General features: G+C 37.0%; 1 protein-coding gene across 4 annotated transcripts in view; it reads left to right on the top strand.

Moving 5' to 3' along the window:
* LOC107564386 (receptor-type tyrosine-protein phosphatase F) overlaps positions 1 to 18,471 on the top strand; it is a 135,070-nt gene that overhangs the window by 21,085 nt on the left and 95,514 nt on the right. For all 4 annotated transcript variants that reach the window (XM_016249461.1, XM_016249463.1, XM_016249462.1 and 1 more), the window contains exon 3: positions 18,250 to 18,395. In XM_016249461.1, the coding sequence (XP_016104947.1) occupies positions 18,250 to 18,395 (146 nt within the window). The remainder of the gene's footprint in view (positions 1 to 18,249; positions 18,396 to 18,471) is intronic.

The following is an 18,471-nucleotide window of genomic DNA, read 5'->3' as shown; positions in this document are numbered from 1 at the left end:
CTAATTTAATTCTGTACCAGACGATGACAGTTTGACAGTTTGACATAAAGACGTGACCCAAACCGCACATTAAATCTATTACATCAGGTAAGCAAGAATATTTATGTAACACAATAACACAAGCAATCAAACCAACATTATGCAGCGCAACATGATAATTAACAGAAAAAAGGATGAGAACACGCATCGATTCTGTAAACAACACAAAACTTTTGCCGAGCATCTTGTGATCACTCTGCCAGGCTTTTGAACAAATGTGCATTGGCTAAATCACATCATACACACGCTTATAATTCTTCATAAATGAAAAGAACATTTAAATATAAGCCTTTACTGTTAAATGCGATTGCCGTTATTATTGAATTTCATTAGTCCCAGTTTTGATTGATGCACGGCTGTTCACGGAAAAGTGAGCAAGACACCACAGTTACAATATCATGATTATGGTTAAATAAGAAAAGACATATAACCAAATCAGGCTACATTTATTTTCATACTAAATATCTCAACACACATCATTGGAAATGACATTAAGCGCGACTTGTGTAGATTAATTTAGTAAAAAAGGCTTGCCTGCTTTCTTTGGCATATATTTGTATACTTTTACCATCTAATCAATCTCAGCATGCGTTAATTTTGTGTCGCTATATGTTTGCCTCATGCCTACGTCTTTCTTTGGCCTGTGCTCTGGAAGTGATCTGTTAATTCTGCTAAACTTTAAAACTGAAACTAAAACTGAAACTAAACTATATAAACACTAAATAAAAATGTGTTCACAAAATAAAAACTACACTAAATCTAACAAAAATATGAATGAAACTAATAAAAACTAAACTGAATTTTATAGCAAATTTGAAAACGATATTAAAGTAAAACAAATTTTAAAATTCAAAACTATAATAACCTTGGTGTACACAACCACCCTATAATGATAAAAATCTGTCTGCTCCTTTTTTTAAATCCCCATAAATCATAAACCATTTGCAGGATCTGTAAAATGTGACATCACATTTTACAAGCCCCACCCACGACTGTTGACGGACACTGCCGTATTAACAGAGACCCTGCCCTGAGTGTGCCACACACAATCTGCCATGTTTATCTAAAGCAGCGTTCAAGTAAGAAAAGTAATCTTAAAGGGATTTATTTTGTTTGTTTTTATTTAGTTTGGATCATATTATCATCATAGATAGAAGTATAGGTATTGTATATTACACTGCTCTCACTTAATACACAGATCTAATATAAACATGCAATTTCTTTCCCAGCTGTTCCAACCTTCAAGGACATTTGTAACTTATACATGTTTTTAACATAAACTTGTTTATTTGACAGTTTAAGTGCAATAAGACATGAAAGATAACTTAGTTTATTACTCACATGCTGTGTGACAGCCGCTTTCTGTGTGCGTGCTTCAGATGTGTGTTCTGTATCTGAGACCATGTCCACATGTACACGGATATTTTTTATAAACCGTTATAAACAGAGTTTTTCCTTCCGTTTTTAAAAAAACACATTAAATCTATTACATCAGGTAAGCAAGAATATTTATTTTATCATGTAACACAAGCAATCAAACCAACATTAGTCATTCTAAGTTCTTCGTGCTTTGAAGAAAAACAGACTTGCAGCGCAACATGATAATTGACAGAAAAAAAGATGAGAACGCGCATCCTTTCTGTAAACAACACAAAACTTTTCTAGCATCTTGTTATCACTCTGCCAGGCTTTTGAACAAATGTGCATTGGCTAAATCACATCATACACACGCTTATAATTCTTCATAAATGAAAAGAACATTTAAATATAAGCCTTTACTGTTAAATGCGATTGCCGTTATTATTGAATTTCATTAGTCCCAGTTTTGATTGATGCACGGCTGTTCACGGAAAAGTGAGCAAGACACCACAGTTACAATATCATGATTATGGTTAAATAAGAAAAGACATATAACCAAATCAGGCTACATTTATTTTCATACTAAATATCTCAACACACATCATTGGAAATGACATTAAGCGCGACTTGTGTAGATTAATTTAGTAAAAAAGGCTTGCCTGCTTTCTTTGGCATATATTTGTATACTTTTACCATCTAATCAATCTCAGCATGCGTTAATTTTGTGTCGCTATATGTTTGCCTCATTATGCCTACGTCTTTCTTTGGCCTGTGCTCTGGAAGTGATCTGTTAATTCTGCTAAACTTTAAAACTGAAACTAAAACTGAAACTAAACTATATAAACACTAAATAAAAATGTGTTCACAAAATAAAAACTACACTAAATCTAACAAAAAATATGAATTAAACTAATAAAAACTAAACTGAATTTTATAGCAAATTTGAAAACGATATTAAAGTAAAACAAATTTTAAAATTCAAAACTATAATAACCTTGGTGTACACAACCACCCTATAATGATAAAAATCTGTCTGCTCCTTTTTTTAAATCCCCATAAATCATAAACCATTTGCAGGATCTGTAAAATGTGACATCACATTTTACAAGCCCCACCCACGACTGTTGACGGACACTGCCGTATTAACAGAGACCCTGCCCTGAGTGTGCCACACACAATCTGCCATGTTTATCTAAAGCAGCGTTCAAGTAAGAAAAGTAATCTTAAAGGGATTTATTTTGTTTGTTTTTATTTAGTTTGGATCATATTATCATCATAGATAGAAGTATAGGTATTGTATATTACACTGCTCTCACTTAATACACAGATCTAATATAAACATGCAATTTCTTTCCCAGCTGTTCCAACCTTCAAGGACATTTGTAACTTATACATGTTTTTAACATAAACTTGTTTATTTGACAGTTTAAGTGCAATAAGACATGAAAGATAACTTAGTTTATTACTCACATGCTGTGTGACAGCCGCTTTCTGTGTGCGTGCTTCAGATGTGTGTTCTGTATCTGAGACCATGTCCACATGTACACGGATATTTTTTATAAACCGTTATAAACAGAGTTTTTCCTTCCGTTTTTAAAAAAATCTCTGTCCACATGAAAACGCAAAAGCATGTTATGAAGCACTGTCAAGTGCATGCCAAGCCAACAGGTGGCGATATAATCTCAACCATAAAGCCATGTTGGCCAATCAAAAGCCTGAATAAGTTGCCAGTAGGTGGAGATAACAGAGCATGCTCCGACGTCACAAGCCAAAATCTCCGGTTTTTGAGTTTTTGAAAATCTTTACCCTGGCAGGAGTTTTCAAAAAGGTTCAGTTTCAGTGACCTGGTGCATGCATTTGCGTGTGGACGAACGGCCAAACCGCATAGAAAAAGCTGCGGCCGTTCGTGTGGACAGGGCCTGAGGTACGAGCTGTAAAGGCACAGTCCTATTCTGGAAAAGGGGGCGGAGAGCAACAGCTCATTTGCATTTAAAGAGACATGCACGAAAACAGCCTGTTTCTGCTGTTCCAGTCCTGAGACTTATATTACATCTAGTAAAAAGGGGCATAATAGGTGCCCTTTAAAACAGCCTACGGTCACGCTACTGAAAAATGTAGTTTAATTAGTAGTTTATCACAACTTGAAACTACAGGCCTATACTTTTAGTGTTGTGTAATGTCTTACTGGACCTACATGCCTTGATACTGTATTTCTAAAGGATGCTGCTAAAAATGTGCTAGTACAAGGTTTCTTCAAGGTCTTGTTGCATTTATCTGATTTAGCTGAACTTGTCAATTTACTTTTAAATTTTTTTTCCATTTGCAGTGGAATTTTTCTGATGCTATTTGTCTCTATGTGTTGCGAGAGGCAGCTTGCAGCCATCTGTCCATATATCGATCCTTTTTCCGTGCTATCGCTCCCTGCTCTCTAATGGCAAGAAGGTTTGGGATAATTCAGTTCTTTGAGCAAAAACTGAAGGTGCCTTAAAATCCCATCTGAAAGTCAAAGAGAAAGCTTTAATTTTTCTCCCAGTCGAGCTAATTCTTTATATCTGGTACAAAATAAATTTCTGTCTTAACAACCCACACATATGGCCTACTGTTAAAGGAGCACTTAGGTATTGTGAAACACTTGCAAATGAGGACCCTTTACATTTTATCTTGGAGCGCTATGTAGAAAACCACCTCTATAAGTCAATTAAGCGAGCTATTGTTTTCCCGGCGGGCTGGGCAGGGCCGAATGGGTGGTCGGCGGCAAATTGGATTGTGTGTTTTCAAGTGTCCATATGGTCACTGAGTGAAATTGACAGGAATAGAAATTGATTCTTTTTAATTAAAAGTAACCGTATCCTCAATCGAGTGGCACTTGCGAGGTAATTTTGTTAGTCCCCAGCTATGATCCTTCAATGATAGACACCAGAGTAGAGCCGACGAAAAGGAGAAACGGAGAGAGCAGAAGGTTTGCATAAGGCAGAATGGCAATATCACAGCAATGAATTAAAGAACTGGTCAGCGGAGGTTAATGATGTGAGATTAATAGCTTAATTATGGCGGTCGATCGCAGGGCCGGAGGCAGGTCCACAAACTCTCAGCTGTGGCCAGGATACAGTGCTGTCATCCGATGACAAGATCATCCAGTGTCCTTGACTGAAGGGCAGCCATAAAAGCTATTTGAACCATCATACATGTGTGAGGATGTCATCCTCCCACGCCACGTACACCTTATAATATCGCTGCTGTGAGAATGACCTCATCGTCAAGACAAGATTAAAAAGCCTGCAGGACCAGCATGCATCACATGATCACTGGTGCATTTCAATGTCATGTAGCGTGTAACCACAAAATAAATAAATTTTTACTTTTAATCTTTATTTTATTTTGTTTTATTTTTATTATTATTATTACCATTACGGCATTAGTGATGCACAAAATATCATTATCATAACAGTTATTGGTAATATTCCTTTCGTTATTTGGGATATTTGGATATATTTATTGTTTTATTTTTTATTTACATTTAGATATTTTATTTTGCATGTTGATTTCACTTGTTTTTACATTTACATTTATTAGACATGTTATCGAAATTGGGGATAGAACAGTATAAAATGTCTTTCTAATAAAAATCTATTAGAAAACTGTATTTATTTATTTATTTGTTTAAATGACCTTTGTAGTCATCTTAGACTCACTTGAAGTTAATATTTCAAATGAATTTATTATTACTTTAATTTAATAGCTCTGTTAAATGTAATGTTTAAGCAGATATCAACATTTTAATTTTCATTATGATATTCATTTTGTGATGCCTAAATTCACAAAATAGTACAGATTTTAATATCTGTTGACCAGGCTTGTAATATCAGTGCATTTCTTATTTTCACTAGTGATCTCAGACTTTGAGCTTACTGTATGTCCTTCCACTTGTCGTGATTTTTCCTGTACTCTGTGTGCACAGTGTCACAACAAATCTATACCATGCAGTGAGAAAAGATGCACAGTGCACATTTTCAAGCAGTTGCTGCACTGTGAAGTTGCTGCATTGCCAAGAATCTTCTCCAAGAGCCAAGTACAGCATCTGAGATGAGGGTTGTGGGGGCACTTTGGCTTGTTAATATCCATAAAGTGTTTTTATGTAATCACAGACATGAGCAGCTAATCAAATTAGTACAGACTTGCGTCTGAAAGCTTATGACATTTTGTTGTGGGGAATTCACATCCCCTGCTTCTCATCTGTATTAAAGCTGGCTTCTTCTCCTCATCCTCCTCTGACTCCCATCATAACCTTTTTTTCTGTCCCCTTTGTGCTGACCCCATAATTGTCAATGACTAATGTTCTTTGTTCTTGTACAATGTGACCCACACACTTGGCTTGCACAGGCCTCCAGGATTGGGCAGGCTGGCAATATGAACCGCATTTCGTGTTGATCCTCTTCTGCATTTCGTGAGTTGCTCTTCTAAACAGCTCTGTTCTAACATTCTTGCAGAAATATGCACCACATGTTCAGTTCATGGTGCCTGGAGTAGAATATTTTGTATCTCCCTTGAGTGAAGCATTTTTTTTCCTCATCGTTGTAGGAGGCTGCTTCCCAAAACTTGAAGAGTATTTATATTATGATACCTGTTTGGGTAACCTTAGCCAGACTGTTTACAGGTTAGATGCTGTTTCTGGCTATATTTGAGATTGACTATAAGCTATAAGCACACATTAATATTTTTAAATTTTAAAGGGATAGTTCACCCAAAAATTACTTTTGTCATTGTTTGATCAAAAGTTGCTCTTTTTACATAATGTGGAAAATGTATTTTGTGTGTGTGTGTGTGTGTACTTGTTTATGCTACATTGTGGGGACCAGATGTCCCCACAAGGATAGTAAAACCTGACATTTTTGACATTGTTTATTTTTTTTATTTTTAAAATTTTAAATAGTCAATTATGTTTATCGGAAAGTGTAACAGTGCAAGCAGGTTTTCTGTAAGGGGTAGGTTTAGGGTTAGGAGATAGAAAATATCGTTTGATCAGTATAAAAGTAATAGAGGTCTATGGAAAGTTCCCAAAATTCACAGAAACAAACGTGTGTGTGTATTGTTTAATAATTGGAAGGCCAACTTAGAAATAATTTGGTGTCCAGTCCTGACAGTTTGGCTAAAATTATTATTTTTTGTCCCATCCTGATTATTTGGCTCAAATGTATCAATTAGAGTGAATATATTGGCCTAATTTACTTATTTGTGTTCCATGAAAGGAAAAAAAATACAGGTTTGGAACAACATAAGGATGAGTTAAAGGGATAGTTCACCTAAAAATGAAAATTTTGTCATTAATTACCTTCATGCCATTCCAAACCCGTAAGACCTTCGTTCATATTCGGCACACAAATTAAGATAATTTTGATGAAATCCGAGAGCTTTCTGACCCTGCATAGACAGCAGTGGTTCAACCGTAATTTATGAAGCTACAAGAATACTTTGTGTGCAAAGAAAATAAAAATAATGACGTAATTCAACAATTTCCTCTCTTGTGTGGCAGTCTTTGACACATGTTCGCGAGAGTACCATGACAAGCTCATCCAAATTCAACGTCAGAATGCCGGTTCCTGAACCACTGATGTCACATGGCCTATTTTATCGATGTCCTTACTACCTTTCTGGACCTTAAACATGGTAGTTACGTTCCTGTCTATGCAGGGTCAAAAAGCTCTCGAATTTATTCAAAAGTATCTTAATTTTGTGTTCCGAAGATGAACAAAGGACTTATGGGTTTGGAATGACATGAGGGCATGATGCACTGCAAAAAATGCTTTTCTAGCTTAGATCTTTTGTCTTGTTTCCAGCCAAAATATCTAAAAATTAAGAAGGATTTTGTCTTGTTTTCAGAAAAAACTAGTCGAATTCAAGTGAGTTTTTGTTTTCTGTTTGAAACAAGATTATTTTTCTTACCCCATTGGCAGATTATTTTGCTTGTTTCAAGCAAAAACTCACTTAATTTTGACTTGTTTTTTCTGAAAACAAGACAATAATTTTTACTTGTCTAGAAAATCCTTCTTGATTTAAGGGTTTGATTTTATTTTGGCTGGAAACAAGACAAAAGATCTAAGATAGAAAAGCATTTTTTGCAGTGTAGAATTAGAACTTTTGGGTGAACTATCCCTTTAATAATGACTATTTCTTCAAGGAAACTAATTAGATATGTTCATAAGATATTTGTAGAGTAGCTAAATGGTATAACATTATTAAATAAAAGACAGTCTCATGGAGTCTTTTGTATTTGTGGATCTGCTATGGTGAATTCATTTTAATGACCGTTCCAGTCAAGTCCAGGCCCATTTGTGTTTAGATTCCAAAGGGACTGTAATTACATTTTCTCCTGACACATGGTGTGAAAGTTTAAATGCTCCAGAAAAGGACATAGGTAAAGATGTGTGAGCAGTGAATGGGTGGGCTTAAAGGGGGCCTTTATCTTGGGAAGCTGCATTAATTTGGTTAGTGTGGGTCAGAGGGGCTTTGACTGTGATGGAATACGTAACCCATAACGGGTCCCCATTGATCCAGCATCTAGCCACTGATCTCCTCTGCAAACCTACATCCCTGTTTCACGTCCATTCCTCGGGGGGCACTTAAGCTTTTCTCTGCCCACCCGCCAGTCAGTGGCACAGGCTGTGCCAAGGTGACGGCTGCCCTTTAACTAACAGCTTTAACAGCGCCCTGCCTCCCTCCTCTGAGCTCTCCCGGAGCTGTTTATGCATGAAGATGAAAAAGACTTTCAAAATCAGTACATGTGCACACTCATTTAATATACAGCAGCAAGATCGTGTTGCTTAAACATGTGGTACTTAAATATGAAATATTCTTGAATTTGACTGAACAAGGGATGCTTGATATTTTGGTTATTGGTCAGTATTAGTGTCTTTTTAATTTAGCAGTATTGGTCGATATTGGTTATGCAAGATTGCATTATGTATGCCTATTTTTACATTTACATTAACTTTGTTGTAATCTAATTTAATTCTTAAAACACTAGTAATAAAATGGCACTGTTAAATGATTAGTTGTGATATTGCAATTTATGAAAAAAAACTGTATTGTATTGTATTATATCATATTATATTATAGAAAAAGCATATATAATTTGTATTTTATTAAAATAAAATGGACAATTTGTGAAACATGGCATTTATTTTTGTCATAAAACATTTATTTTGTAATTCATTCATTTTTATTATTTATTTGTATTTATTTTTGTACATGCAGTAACCATGACACAATTATTTTAGTAAAAACTCAAAAAAGGCATGAGTTTCAAAGCTTGTTTGAAAAATCAAAGTAAACCTCAGGCAGAATTCCCATTACTCACTTCCAGTGTAGCTGAAGCTAGAATATTTTTCCTCCAACTCGTCATCCAGATGAGTCCTATGAGGAAAACGCCGGGTTAACTCGGATTACGTGCAGGTCATAGCAAATAAAGCAGACTGATTTATGACCATGTATGTCATAATTGCGGCCTTCGATAACCGTGTACCTGTGGTGTGCAGGCTCCTGAGGCTCTCTAGAACTGTCTCGGGCGATCACTTTGGGTTAACCTTTCAAAATAATTCCAATCTGGTGATATTTCATGGCTCCTTAATCTTTCATAGTGCCTGGCTGCCCTAAGCGTTCAGAGTCACCCAGAACTTTCTGTACCTTCTGTCTAGTACAGTTCTCAGCCTGGTGCCACCTGCAAACCAAGCGTTAGGCTCACTTATCTGTGTTCTCATGCAAGCATTTCTCTTGTCCTTTTGCCAACAGTGAGGCCTGGACGGCACCGGCCTATTGTGCGCATGCTTTCGATGTTCTGTGCTCCTCATAACAATGGCCCTATGAGAAGCCAGTTGGAATGCACTGCTTTAGCGCCGGTGTGTGTTTTAGTATTGATGGCTCTGTCTAAACAGGAAGGTTTTCTCGGCGAGGCAGAATAACTCTATTGTTCTATCATGAGGGCAGAGTAATGAGGTAGTAACAATATTCCCTCATGATTGCTCGTCTCCGTCTTTGATCCAATATCATGTCGACAGTGGGAAAGACAGATAATGAGTCACGGCTTTGAAGACTTCAGGATGGGCACCGGTTTAAAGGCTGAAGTAATGCTAAACCTCCACTAAACCGCCTAGTCATATGATACAGATTACCTCTATTAAACAGGAAGCTCTTTTTTTCATCAACTTGTCAAAGACGCATGAGGGAACATTGAGCTAATTCTTTTAGTAAATGATTTTTCCCCTTAGTGGCTACATGTGTACCCTTCACCCTGGCAGTGTAAGAACTTTATTTAATCTTCATTTCTGTCAGTTCTGACACTTTTTTTTCTTTCTTCTGTGGAACACAAAAGTGGATATTATGAATGATGTGCTGGCCACTTTTTTCTGTGCAATTAGAATGAATTCAACCATCAAAAAAGACACAAAAGCACCATGAAAGTAGTCTGTATGACTTGTGTGCAATTTACAGAGTCTCCTAAAGTAATACGACGACTTAACATACCTAAATATACGACATATGCTCATTGGAAAAATGTCTCTTTACTTACATTTTTATATGTTAGAAAATGTACCTATACAGTTCACTGCACTGAAATGACCACTAGTGACAGTAAAACAGCCAACAACTTTTTTTTCACACCAAGATTACAGGGCAATATTATAAATTGATAAAGATTTATTTTCGCATGGTACATTGCTAATACTATGTTAAGACTTAAAAAAAATCTTTTACTATATTGTAGTGTTTCCCATACATTGATTTATTTGTGGCGGCCCGCCACAATATCAAAACTGACCACCACAAATATATTTACCAAAAGGCTTTGACTTCGTTGAATAAAAATGAGCACTGCAGGTGTCAAAGTCGAAACCCGGTGCAGGTGTTTTTATATCACTGTATTTCTGAAGTAAACAGACTGTCTTCAGAAAATGTTGGATGTCATTTTCATTTCATCTTGCATGTAATGTCTGATAAAGCAGTGTTTGTGAGCGGAGCGCTGCTTTGTGTACAGCCATTACAGGGGAAACCTCGATTTCTTCCGCTCTAAGCAGCGTTTGTGAGCGGAGCGCTGCTTTGTGTACAGCCATTACAGGGGAAACCTCGATTTCTTCCGCTCTAAGCGCCACCTGCTGGCAGAGAATTAATTTGCATATATATGCCGCCACAAATAGAGTGTAAGTCTGTGGGATACACTGAAAATGCATTTTGATGTTTGCAACACATAACCAGCTCCATATGTATGGCTTTTCTGACATAGTAAACTATCTCACCTGGTATAGCGTGGCACTTGTGATGCGGTATGCTCAGGTCAAGTCCTGTGAGACATAAGTCATGATAAAAGAGCTCAAAAACTTGTAGAAACTTGCTAAAATGGCACAATTGCATAAATGTTTTTCTCATGTTTTATTTTGTCGGTTAGGTTTATTATAGGTAACGTTACTTGCAAAAATGCAATAAAGCATTAACCTTTCAACACAGCTCAGAACATCCGTAATATATGCAACGGCCAATATATTAAAATGTTGCCCGATTTCTGTTCATCTGAAAGCACTTTTAGCACCATTTAGGCCTACTAGACATTTTATCTTTAAAATTGACGCGAAACACGCAAGAAATAGCGTGATACCATTTTTTTGTAGAAATGATGCCACATGCACGTTTTTCCAATGAACCTGGGTTGAAAATTGAAGCCGTTGTTCATTGAAATTCATCCCCTCCAGTGAGCTGTTATCTTATTTGAGCATGTTATTGACACGAGAATTGTATCAGTGTGATTCGTGGATGAATCCACAACAGGATCATCTGAGTACACTTAAAGATCTGTTTTCAAAAAGAAAGATTAATTTACAACGTAGTTACCTGTTTCATGAATTCTCGTGAATGTACGACAAGATTATCTGTGAATAATGACGTAATTTTGTCTGTCTCTCACATAAAACTGTTGTATAGCGACATGAACTGTGTGACTACTTTGTAGGGTACTTTTTTGTCATTGTGAAGCTTGATAGCCTCAGTTCTCATTTGCTTGAGTATCAAAGATATTTAGTTTTCCACAGAAGTAGGTTTGGAGTGACATGAGGGTGAGTAAACGATAACAGAATTTTCATTTTTGGCTGAACTATCCCTTTAAGATAATTCTCCAGCAGTGTCTTAGGAGGAAAGCCATTACTTTAATGCTCTTCACAGAGGGAACTGCATAATTGTGCTCAGAATTTGTGTCCCGCACATTCTCCTAAATAATTGAATAACGTTAGACAGTGGCGCACTCAACATCAGCCTAACAACGTGATCACTTAGAGAACAAATTCCCACTGGGAATTGTTTTTCCTTTATTTATTTTTTTAAGTTTCCCACTTATCCGATCATTTGTTTATCTCTGTTCTTTGGTCCATTGAATTCTGCATTTCTCGCTCTCTCAAGTCCTGCAAATGCAAAGTGTTGATAAGTTTCATTTCAGACAATCTCCAAAGCCATTCGTCGCTTTGCCTATAAGCAAACCCGTCACTGTGAGAGTTTGCCGCAGATGCCAGTGCATGGGATTTAGTGAGGGAATTGTGCATGTTAATGAAGGAAACTGGAGATATTGAGCAAAATGACTGGCTTGATGTAGAGTTAATTGAAAGCAAAATCCTGTAAAAGGTCTAAAACCCAGTTAATGGACAAGTTTCAGTAAAACAACCACAGCTGATAGCATCGGACACATTTCCGCTCAGTGCAGGAGTGAAAATGATAACTTGCTAATCTATTATTAATGAGAATTAATGGTTGGCTCCCTGCTTTGCGTATTGATCCTTGCACTCAATTCGGATCGGGTGTTTCTGCGGAGCGGGAATGCTGCTAATTGCTGGGCATCCATTTGTCATCTCCACTCTAAAGCCTTTATCTTAAAAGCCGTATAAATGCTTAAAACATTCCCTTAAAATTCTGATGCATTTTGCAACACGAGTTTCCTCTAGGGAAGCCCTTAAATTACCCATTTTGTAAATGGCCGTAACTTCAAGATGCAAATAAAACGTTTTTGCAAGTAAAAGTAAAGTTCTTTCATTCGTCCCACATGTCTGTCTCCTCTTACGCTGGCCACATGCCACTGTCTAAAGCATGACTCTAGTCTGTAGGAAATAAATGTCAACAGGTGTCCAAGGCCACCTGTTCTGGCGCCTGTGGATTTATTGAGTTGGTTAATACAAAAGGACTGGGACGACAGCGCAGCCACCTGGGAGGTCAGGGCCCGGTCCCTCTCATCTCCTCCTATGACCTGTGCTCTCAACAGAGTCTCTTTGAGCGTCAAGTAACCCTGAGCCCTGAACCTCTCTTCTGTCAATTCACAAACATGTTGAGGGCACAACTGCACTACGCCAATCTGTTGGCTTTGAGACTTTGAGAGCTCTACAAATGTTTCAAGAGCACCTAGAAGATAAAGTCACTGGCCACTGGAAAGGTCTTCTGGATTGCCATCTCAATCAGAATGTATAATAAACACCACAATAAGTGTAACTAATCTGGCCTTTTTGCTTTTTAGCAAGGCCTGCATGGTTCCAAATGTTCCAACCATGTTCCATGTTGTTTCTGACTAGACTAGGCCAGGGTTATATATTTATTTAAATATTATCATTATTTAAAAACATTTATTCTGACTATTGGAGGAGGAGTAATAATAATAATATATCAATTACTAAAATAATTAATACTTATTTTGTTTGAATAATTGTTATTACAAGGTTTATTTATTTATGACTGGCACAATTGCAAGGTCATTATTTAAAATAATTTATTATGAGTTTTGCCGCAGGTGGAGGAGTAATAATAATAATAATAATAACATCAACAACTATTATTATTATTGTTGTTGTTGTTATTATTATTATGTTGGAATAAAAATATTTTATTACAAGAATAACAACAGTAATAATGCTTAATGATTAGTTGTTGTAGTAGTAGCAGAATTAAATGTATTAGTAATTAATATTAATAGAAGTATATATATTGGTAATATAAGTAGAAATGTTGTTTGTAGTTCTCTAAATTGCTACAAATATATTTTCTTCCTTGTTTCAGTCTAAATGTTCATTATCCAAACAAATCATATACGAAAGTTAGTGGTGAATGTGTTGTTGGGTGCTATTCTTAAAGACCATTGATTAATAAAGCCAAAGTTGAAATTGTTTGAAAATCAGTAAAAAGTATTGATCAAATCAATTATCTGCCTGTCTACACTCTCTTATTATCTGTCTTTCCCCAGGACCTCTGTAGTTCATTCATGCATCTCATCTCCCTAAACTCTCAGAAGTTTCTATGTACTTTAATTTGAAACATGTGCCCAGATGGGTTAATGCCCGCTGATCCTTGCTCGTAAACAATGAGAGGAAAACCCCCCACATGCTGAGTACATCTAATAGATTGTCATTACAGATGTTAGAGCACTCTTGAATGTCAAAGTGACGCTAATCTCAAGCTTTAAATCTCACGCACACCCAAGTATCCATGTTTTGGGAAACTCCCAGCAAGGTAACTGGAGAATCTTGTTGGGGTTTTACCCATTAAACTACCAGCAGCTATCCACGAAGACTGCTACGAGGAGGCCGTAAGCTCTCAAAACTACCTTTCCACTCTCTTGTGTGGTTATAAAGAAGATAAAAGTGGCCAGAAAGGCTTTTATGAGGGTATGCATTGCTCTGCGGTGCCAATCAAAGAGGAACCGGCACATAAATGTCATTTAAATGTCAGGCCAGCCAATAAACTGACGCTAATCTCAAGCTTTAAATCACATGCACATCCAAGTATCCATGTCTTGGGAAACTCCCAGCAAGGTAACTGGAGAATCTTGTTGGGTTTTACCCATGAAACTACCAGAAGCTATCCATGAGAGGAGGCCGAAAGCTCTCAAAACTCCCTTTCCACTCCTTTGTGTGTGTATAACAGAAATAAAAGTGGCCAGAAAGGCTTTTATGAGGGAATGCATTGCTCTGTGGTGCCAATCAAACCGGTCTCTAGAGGAACCAGCCCGTAAATGTCATTTAAATGTCAGGCCAGCCAATACTCCTGTGGGTCATAGGGGTGCTGGTGTGGTACACATTGACTTAGATTTTACAATAGAGCCACAAGCAGGTGCATACACACAAAAAGTCTCACAGTTGTGGGCGTCATCTTCTCAGATAAAGCTCCAGTGGGGGTTATGTCCTAGAGCAAGGGCAGCCCAAGCCACCCGGCACACCGTTCTGATGATTTAACAAATACCCCCTGTCTGCTAGTCAGTACTTCTCCACCTTACATTTACATTTAGTCATTTAGCAGACGCTTTTATCCAAAGCGACTTACAAATGAGGACAATAAAAGCAGTCAAAACTAACAAAAGAGCAACAATATATAAGTGCAAATGACAAGTCTCGGTTAGCCTAACACAGTACACGTAGCAGGGTATTATATTGATATATTATACACACACACACACACAAAGAAAAACAAGTAGATAGAATAGAAAAAATATCAAGCTAGTGTTTGTTCTTTTTTTTTTCTTTTTTTTTATATAAAAAAAAGAAGATAGATATAAAGTAGAATTGAAATAGAATAGAAAGTGCTAGAGTTAGAGGGTCAAATAAAGGTGGAACCTTACCCGTAGGCGCTATGTTATGTTAACTAGGTATTGATTTTGTTTTCTTCAGCACTACCCCTCTGATCCCAGAGTATAAAGGAGGAAGGACACCGTTGCGGTGGCACCGTATTCCCTCGGCTTGTTCCCTCCAAGAGAATCATATGTACTACCGCATGTAGTCTCCACACTGCTGTAATTTATCTCTCCCTTGACTAAGAGAGGATCAGATTCCCACCGTGGACCACCCGCTAGGACACTGCGATCTATTCCAGCATGGCCTGTGGTTCACTGGAGATGTTTCACTGTGATAATGTATTTTGTATCCTCCTCCTCATGAACAAAATTATCAAAAATCACGGAACTGATAAACTGAGATCAAGTTAAAGGTGGTTTTCAGGGTCCAGTTTGTGTATTTTAATGGAGGTGAAGATTTTACAGATGAGATTCTGTTAGATTCAATAAGGATGGGTTTCTGATCTGATGGCATTAGTGAATGGTATTAGGAAATTGTAAATACAAGTAATATGTTTAGTATAATATTTAATGTTTGCAAATGTACTTATTTACTGGGTGATGCATTTGTTTTAACACATTTGTTTTTTTCTTGTCTAAAATAAATCTAAAAGCAAACTTCAATTGGTTTAAAAAAAAAAATAGCCTCTGTGCGTATTTATTTATTTGTCAATTGCAGTGGCTATACATTTGAGAATAGCTTGTATTTGTGTCTTTTTACAAAGTTTCTCATCACTGTTGCCTTCATCTTTTTCACTAAATAAACACAAAAAGGCAATATTCCCTGTTTGTTCCCTGCTTTTTAAAATATATTTATTGTTAAAAGCCTTTTTACAGAAACTTTTACGGATACATTTGAATTAAATGTGTTTCTCTAGTTTATGCGTAATTGCATTAATAGCTGGGTAGAAGAAAGTTACTTTGTGAACTTAAACAAAATTAATAATGTTTGCTTTGGCCTGTATTTATTATACTATTTAATTAATTATATTAAGGGTGCTTTCACACCTGGCCCGTTGTTTCGGAACCTGGCGCGTTTCCCCCCCTTAGCTCGTCTTATTGCTCTTCTTCGTAGTAGGTGCATTTTAAAAATGTTTCCCAATCAATCCTGGACTCCTGCTCAAAATGATAAATTAATATAACGACAGCTACAAAAAAACCCCCAAAAAAACAATAAGCCCACAAAACTGTTGTCGTTTCATCTTGACGGATGACAGCCGTGACAGCTCAGTGGAATCCCGGAAAATAAAAAAACAGTTTACTCGCGCATGACTTGTATTAACAAATTTGGTCCGTTAAGAAACGTTGCCGCTTGAAAGGATCATTTGCACCAAGAATAAAAAGCAACATTGCAATAATTGTAATCCCTGTTTCGGAACAAAGCAATCAATCTACAGGTGTGAAAGCACCCTAATACAATTACGTACTTTCTTTTATATTTTAGGAAACCGGTCCATCAAAAAAACAGTTTTCTGTTTTTCTACACAAAGAATGCTGAAATCTGTCCTTGCAGACCAGTGCACGGACACTGTCCTGCTTGTCCTTGAAGATTATTTCCCACCCTTGAGAGAGCAACTACAAAGAGTTGCTTGTATTTTTTGATAATATCTGTATGCCATGATGTTTATATACCGTGAGATTCACCTTTCACCTGCATCACCCACTATTTCCGTAGAATGTTGCGCAGTAGCTGCAATTCTGCCAAAAGGTCTTTCTCTGCTTGATCTGGCATCGATGTCCTTCGAAGCAAGCCATTACGTGTTTGAAATGAGTCAGCCGATATGTGTGGGTCTTTATCTTCACACCGCCCAACCTAGCTTGAGCAGTGATGAAACACGTCCCATTGTTGTTTGTTTTGTAAATGCATGACAAAGATGCAGGGTGTGCGAGCTTCTCTCCCAAAAAACCATGAACTGCAGCGTGTTCCGACCGGCCTGTTTAAAAACAACCCTGAATGTCGTTTAGCCACAAGCCCTTAGCCATACTATTGACAACGTTCCTCCTTTTGAATACAGAATTAATTGTTTTGATTCTACATGTCCACGTGTGAGTGTTTGTAAATTTTGGGGTCACTTTTGTTGGTTGAGTCTTAGTAACAGTGTTTATTTTCTGTTTTCCAGGACTGTAGCATTTAGTTTAATTTCTTTATAAAAAAAATACATATATGTTCTAGGGCCACATTTATTAAACAGGGCAAATTAGCGTTAGAGCGCAATTCCATAAAAGCGCAGATGGGAGGGGGAAATTCTGCGGGTGATTTACTAACAATGTGCACATTAAAGAACACAGACGCAGCCAGATCATTTCCTCAATGCCCAGCGCAATCTACCAAGATCAGTGCAAATTACCACCTGCTTTAAGACATGCTTCTTTGGGCTTTAAATAATGGCGCAAATACCAGTAATTTGACGAGGGCAAACGTTAGTAAATCGCGTTTCTTGATTCTTTTTAATACTCTCCTCACATAAATTTTGCTTCTGAAAGGGAAACTCCTACAAATGCATATTCATTTAAAAAATAACTGTGTCCACGCCTTTTCGGTGCTAGCTCTTCACTGCGCATCTTTAGTAAATCCTGACAGTACTATTTTAATGACAAACGATGGTTTGCGCTGGCGCAAGCTGTTAGTAAATCTGGCCCCTAGTGTTGTCAGTCTAGGTTGTCACAATAATGTGATTAATGTATTTTTTAAAGGACAACTGGTGTATTCAATGTTTATTTTGAATTTTCTAAGTCTGTCAATTTAACACTTAAATTGTATGTGATTATATAGAAAAATATGACATTTTAACAATTAAATAAACAATTAAATTAATGCATCATTTATAGGGTCCAAGTGTGATTTAATTATTAAAAAATTAAAGTCACTCTTTTTTCATGTTCTTTGTTTTATAATTAATTTCACTAAATTAATGTGTTAATTGACAGAACTAGACGGAGCGCATCACAACATAATGCAGGGTTCTTGAGACGTTCATTGACATTGAAAAATATTTGACAATGTTTGTCAGTTGGTAGCTCCAGTAATTTGTATTAATGTTACAATGTCTGTTATACACAGAATGGGCCATTTTGACATATGTTAGGTGACTTGAGGGCAAAAGTTAGCTTAGTTCCAGTGTAAAGAATCCCCGTTCATAACTAGTTTAACATGGTTTTGCATGACCACAGTTCAGGAACTAATGGCTACTCTCTTTCTCTCTCCGTTTTTTCTTTCTACATCACTTTTCAAGGCTTGCCAAATTTCATCAAATCTCCAGAGGACCAGACGGGGATTTCGGGAGGAGTAGCATCCTTTGTGTGCCAATCAGCGGGTGAGCCCAAGCCTCGGATCACATGGATGAAGAAAGGAAAGAAAGTTAGCTCCCAGCGCTTTGAGGTGACTAACTGTCTTTCCCTGCCTCTCCTTAGCATGTCAGTGTCTCTCCCATGCCACCTCATCATGATGCCTTTCT

Source organism: Sinocyclocheilus grahami, unplaced genomic scaffold (genome assembly GCF_001515645.1).
Source record: "Sinocyclocheilus grahami isolate Dianchi unplaced genomic scaffold, SAMN03320097.WGS_v1.1 scaffold929.1, whole genome shotgun sequence".
Classification (NCBI taxonomy): domain Eukaryota; kingdom Metazoa; phylum Chordata; class Actinopteri; order Cypriniformes; family Cyprinidae; genus Sinocyclocheilus; species Sinocyclocheilus grahami.
The sequence above is the reverse complement of the archived record's forward strand: the minus strand, read 5'-3'. Positions and strand labels throughout refer to the sequence as shown.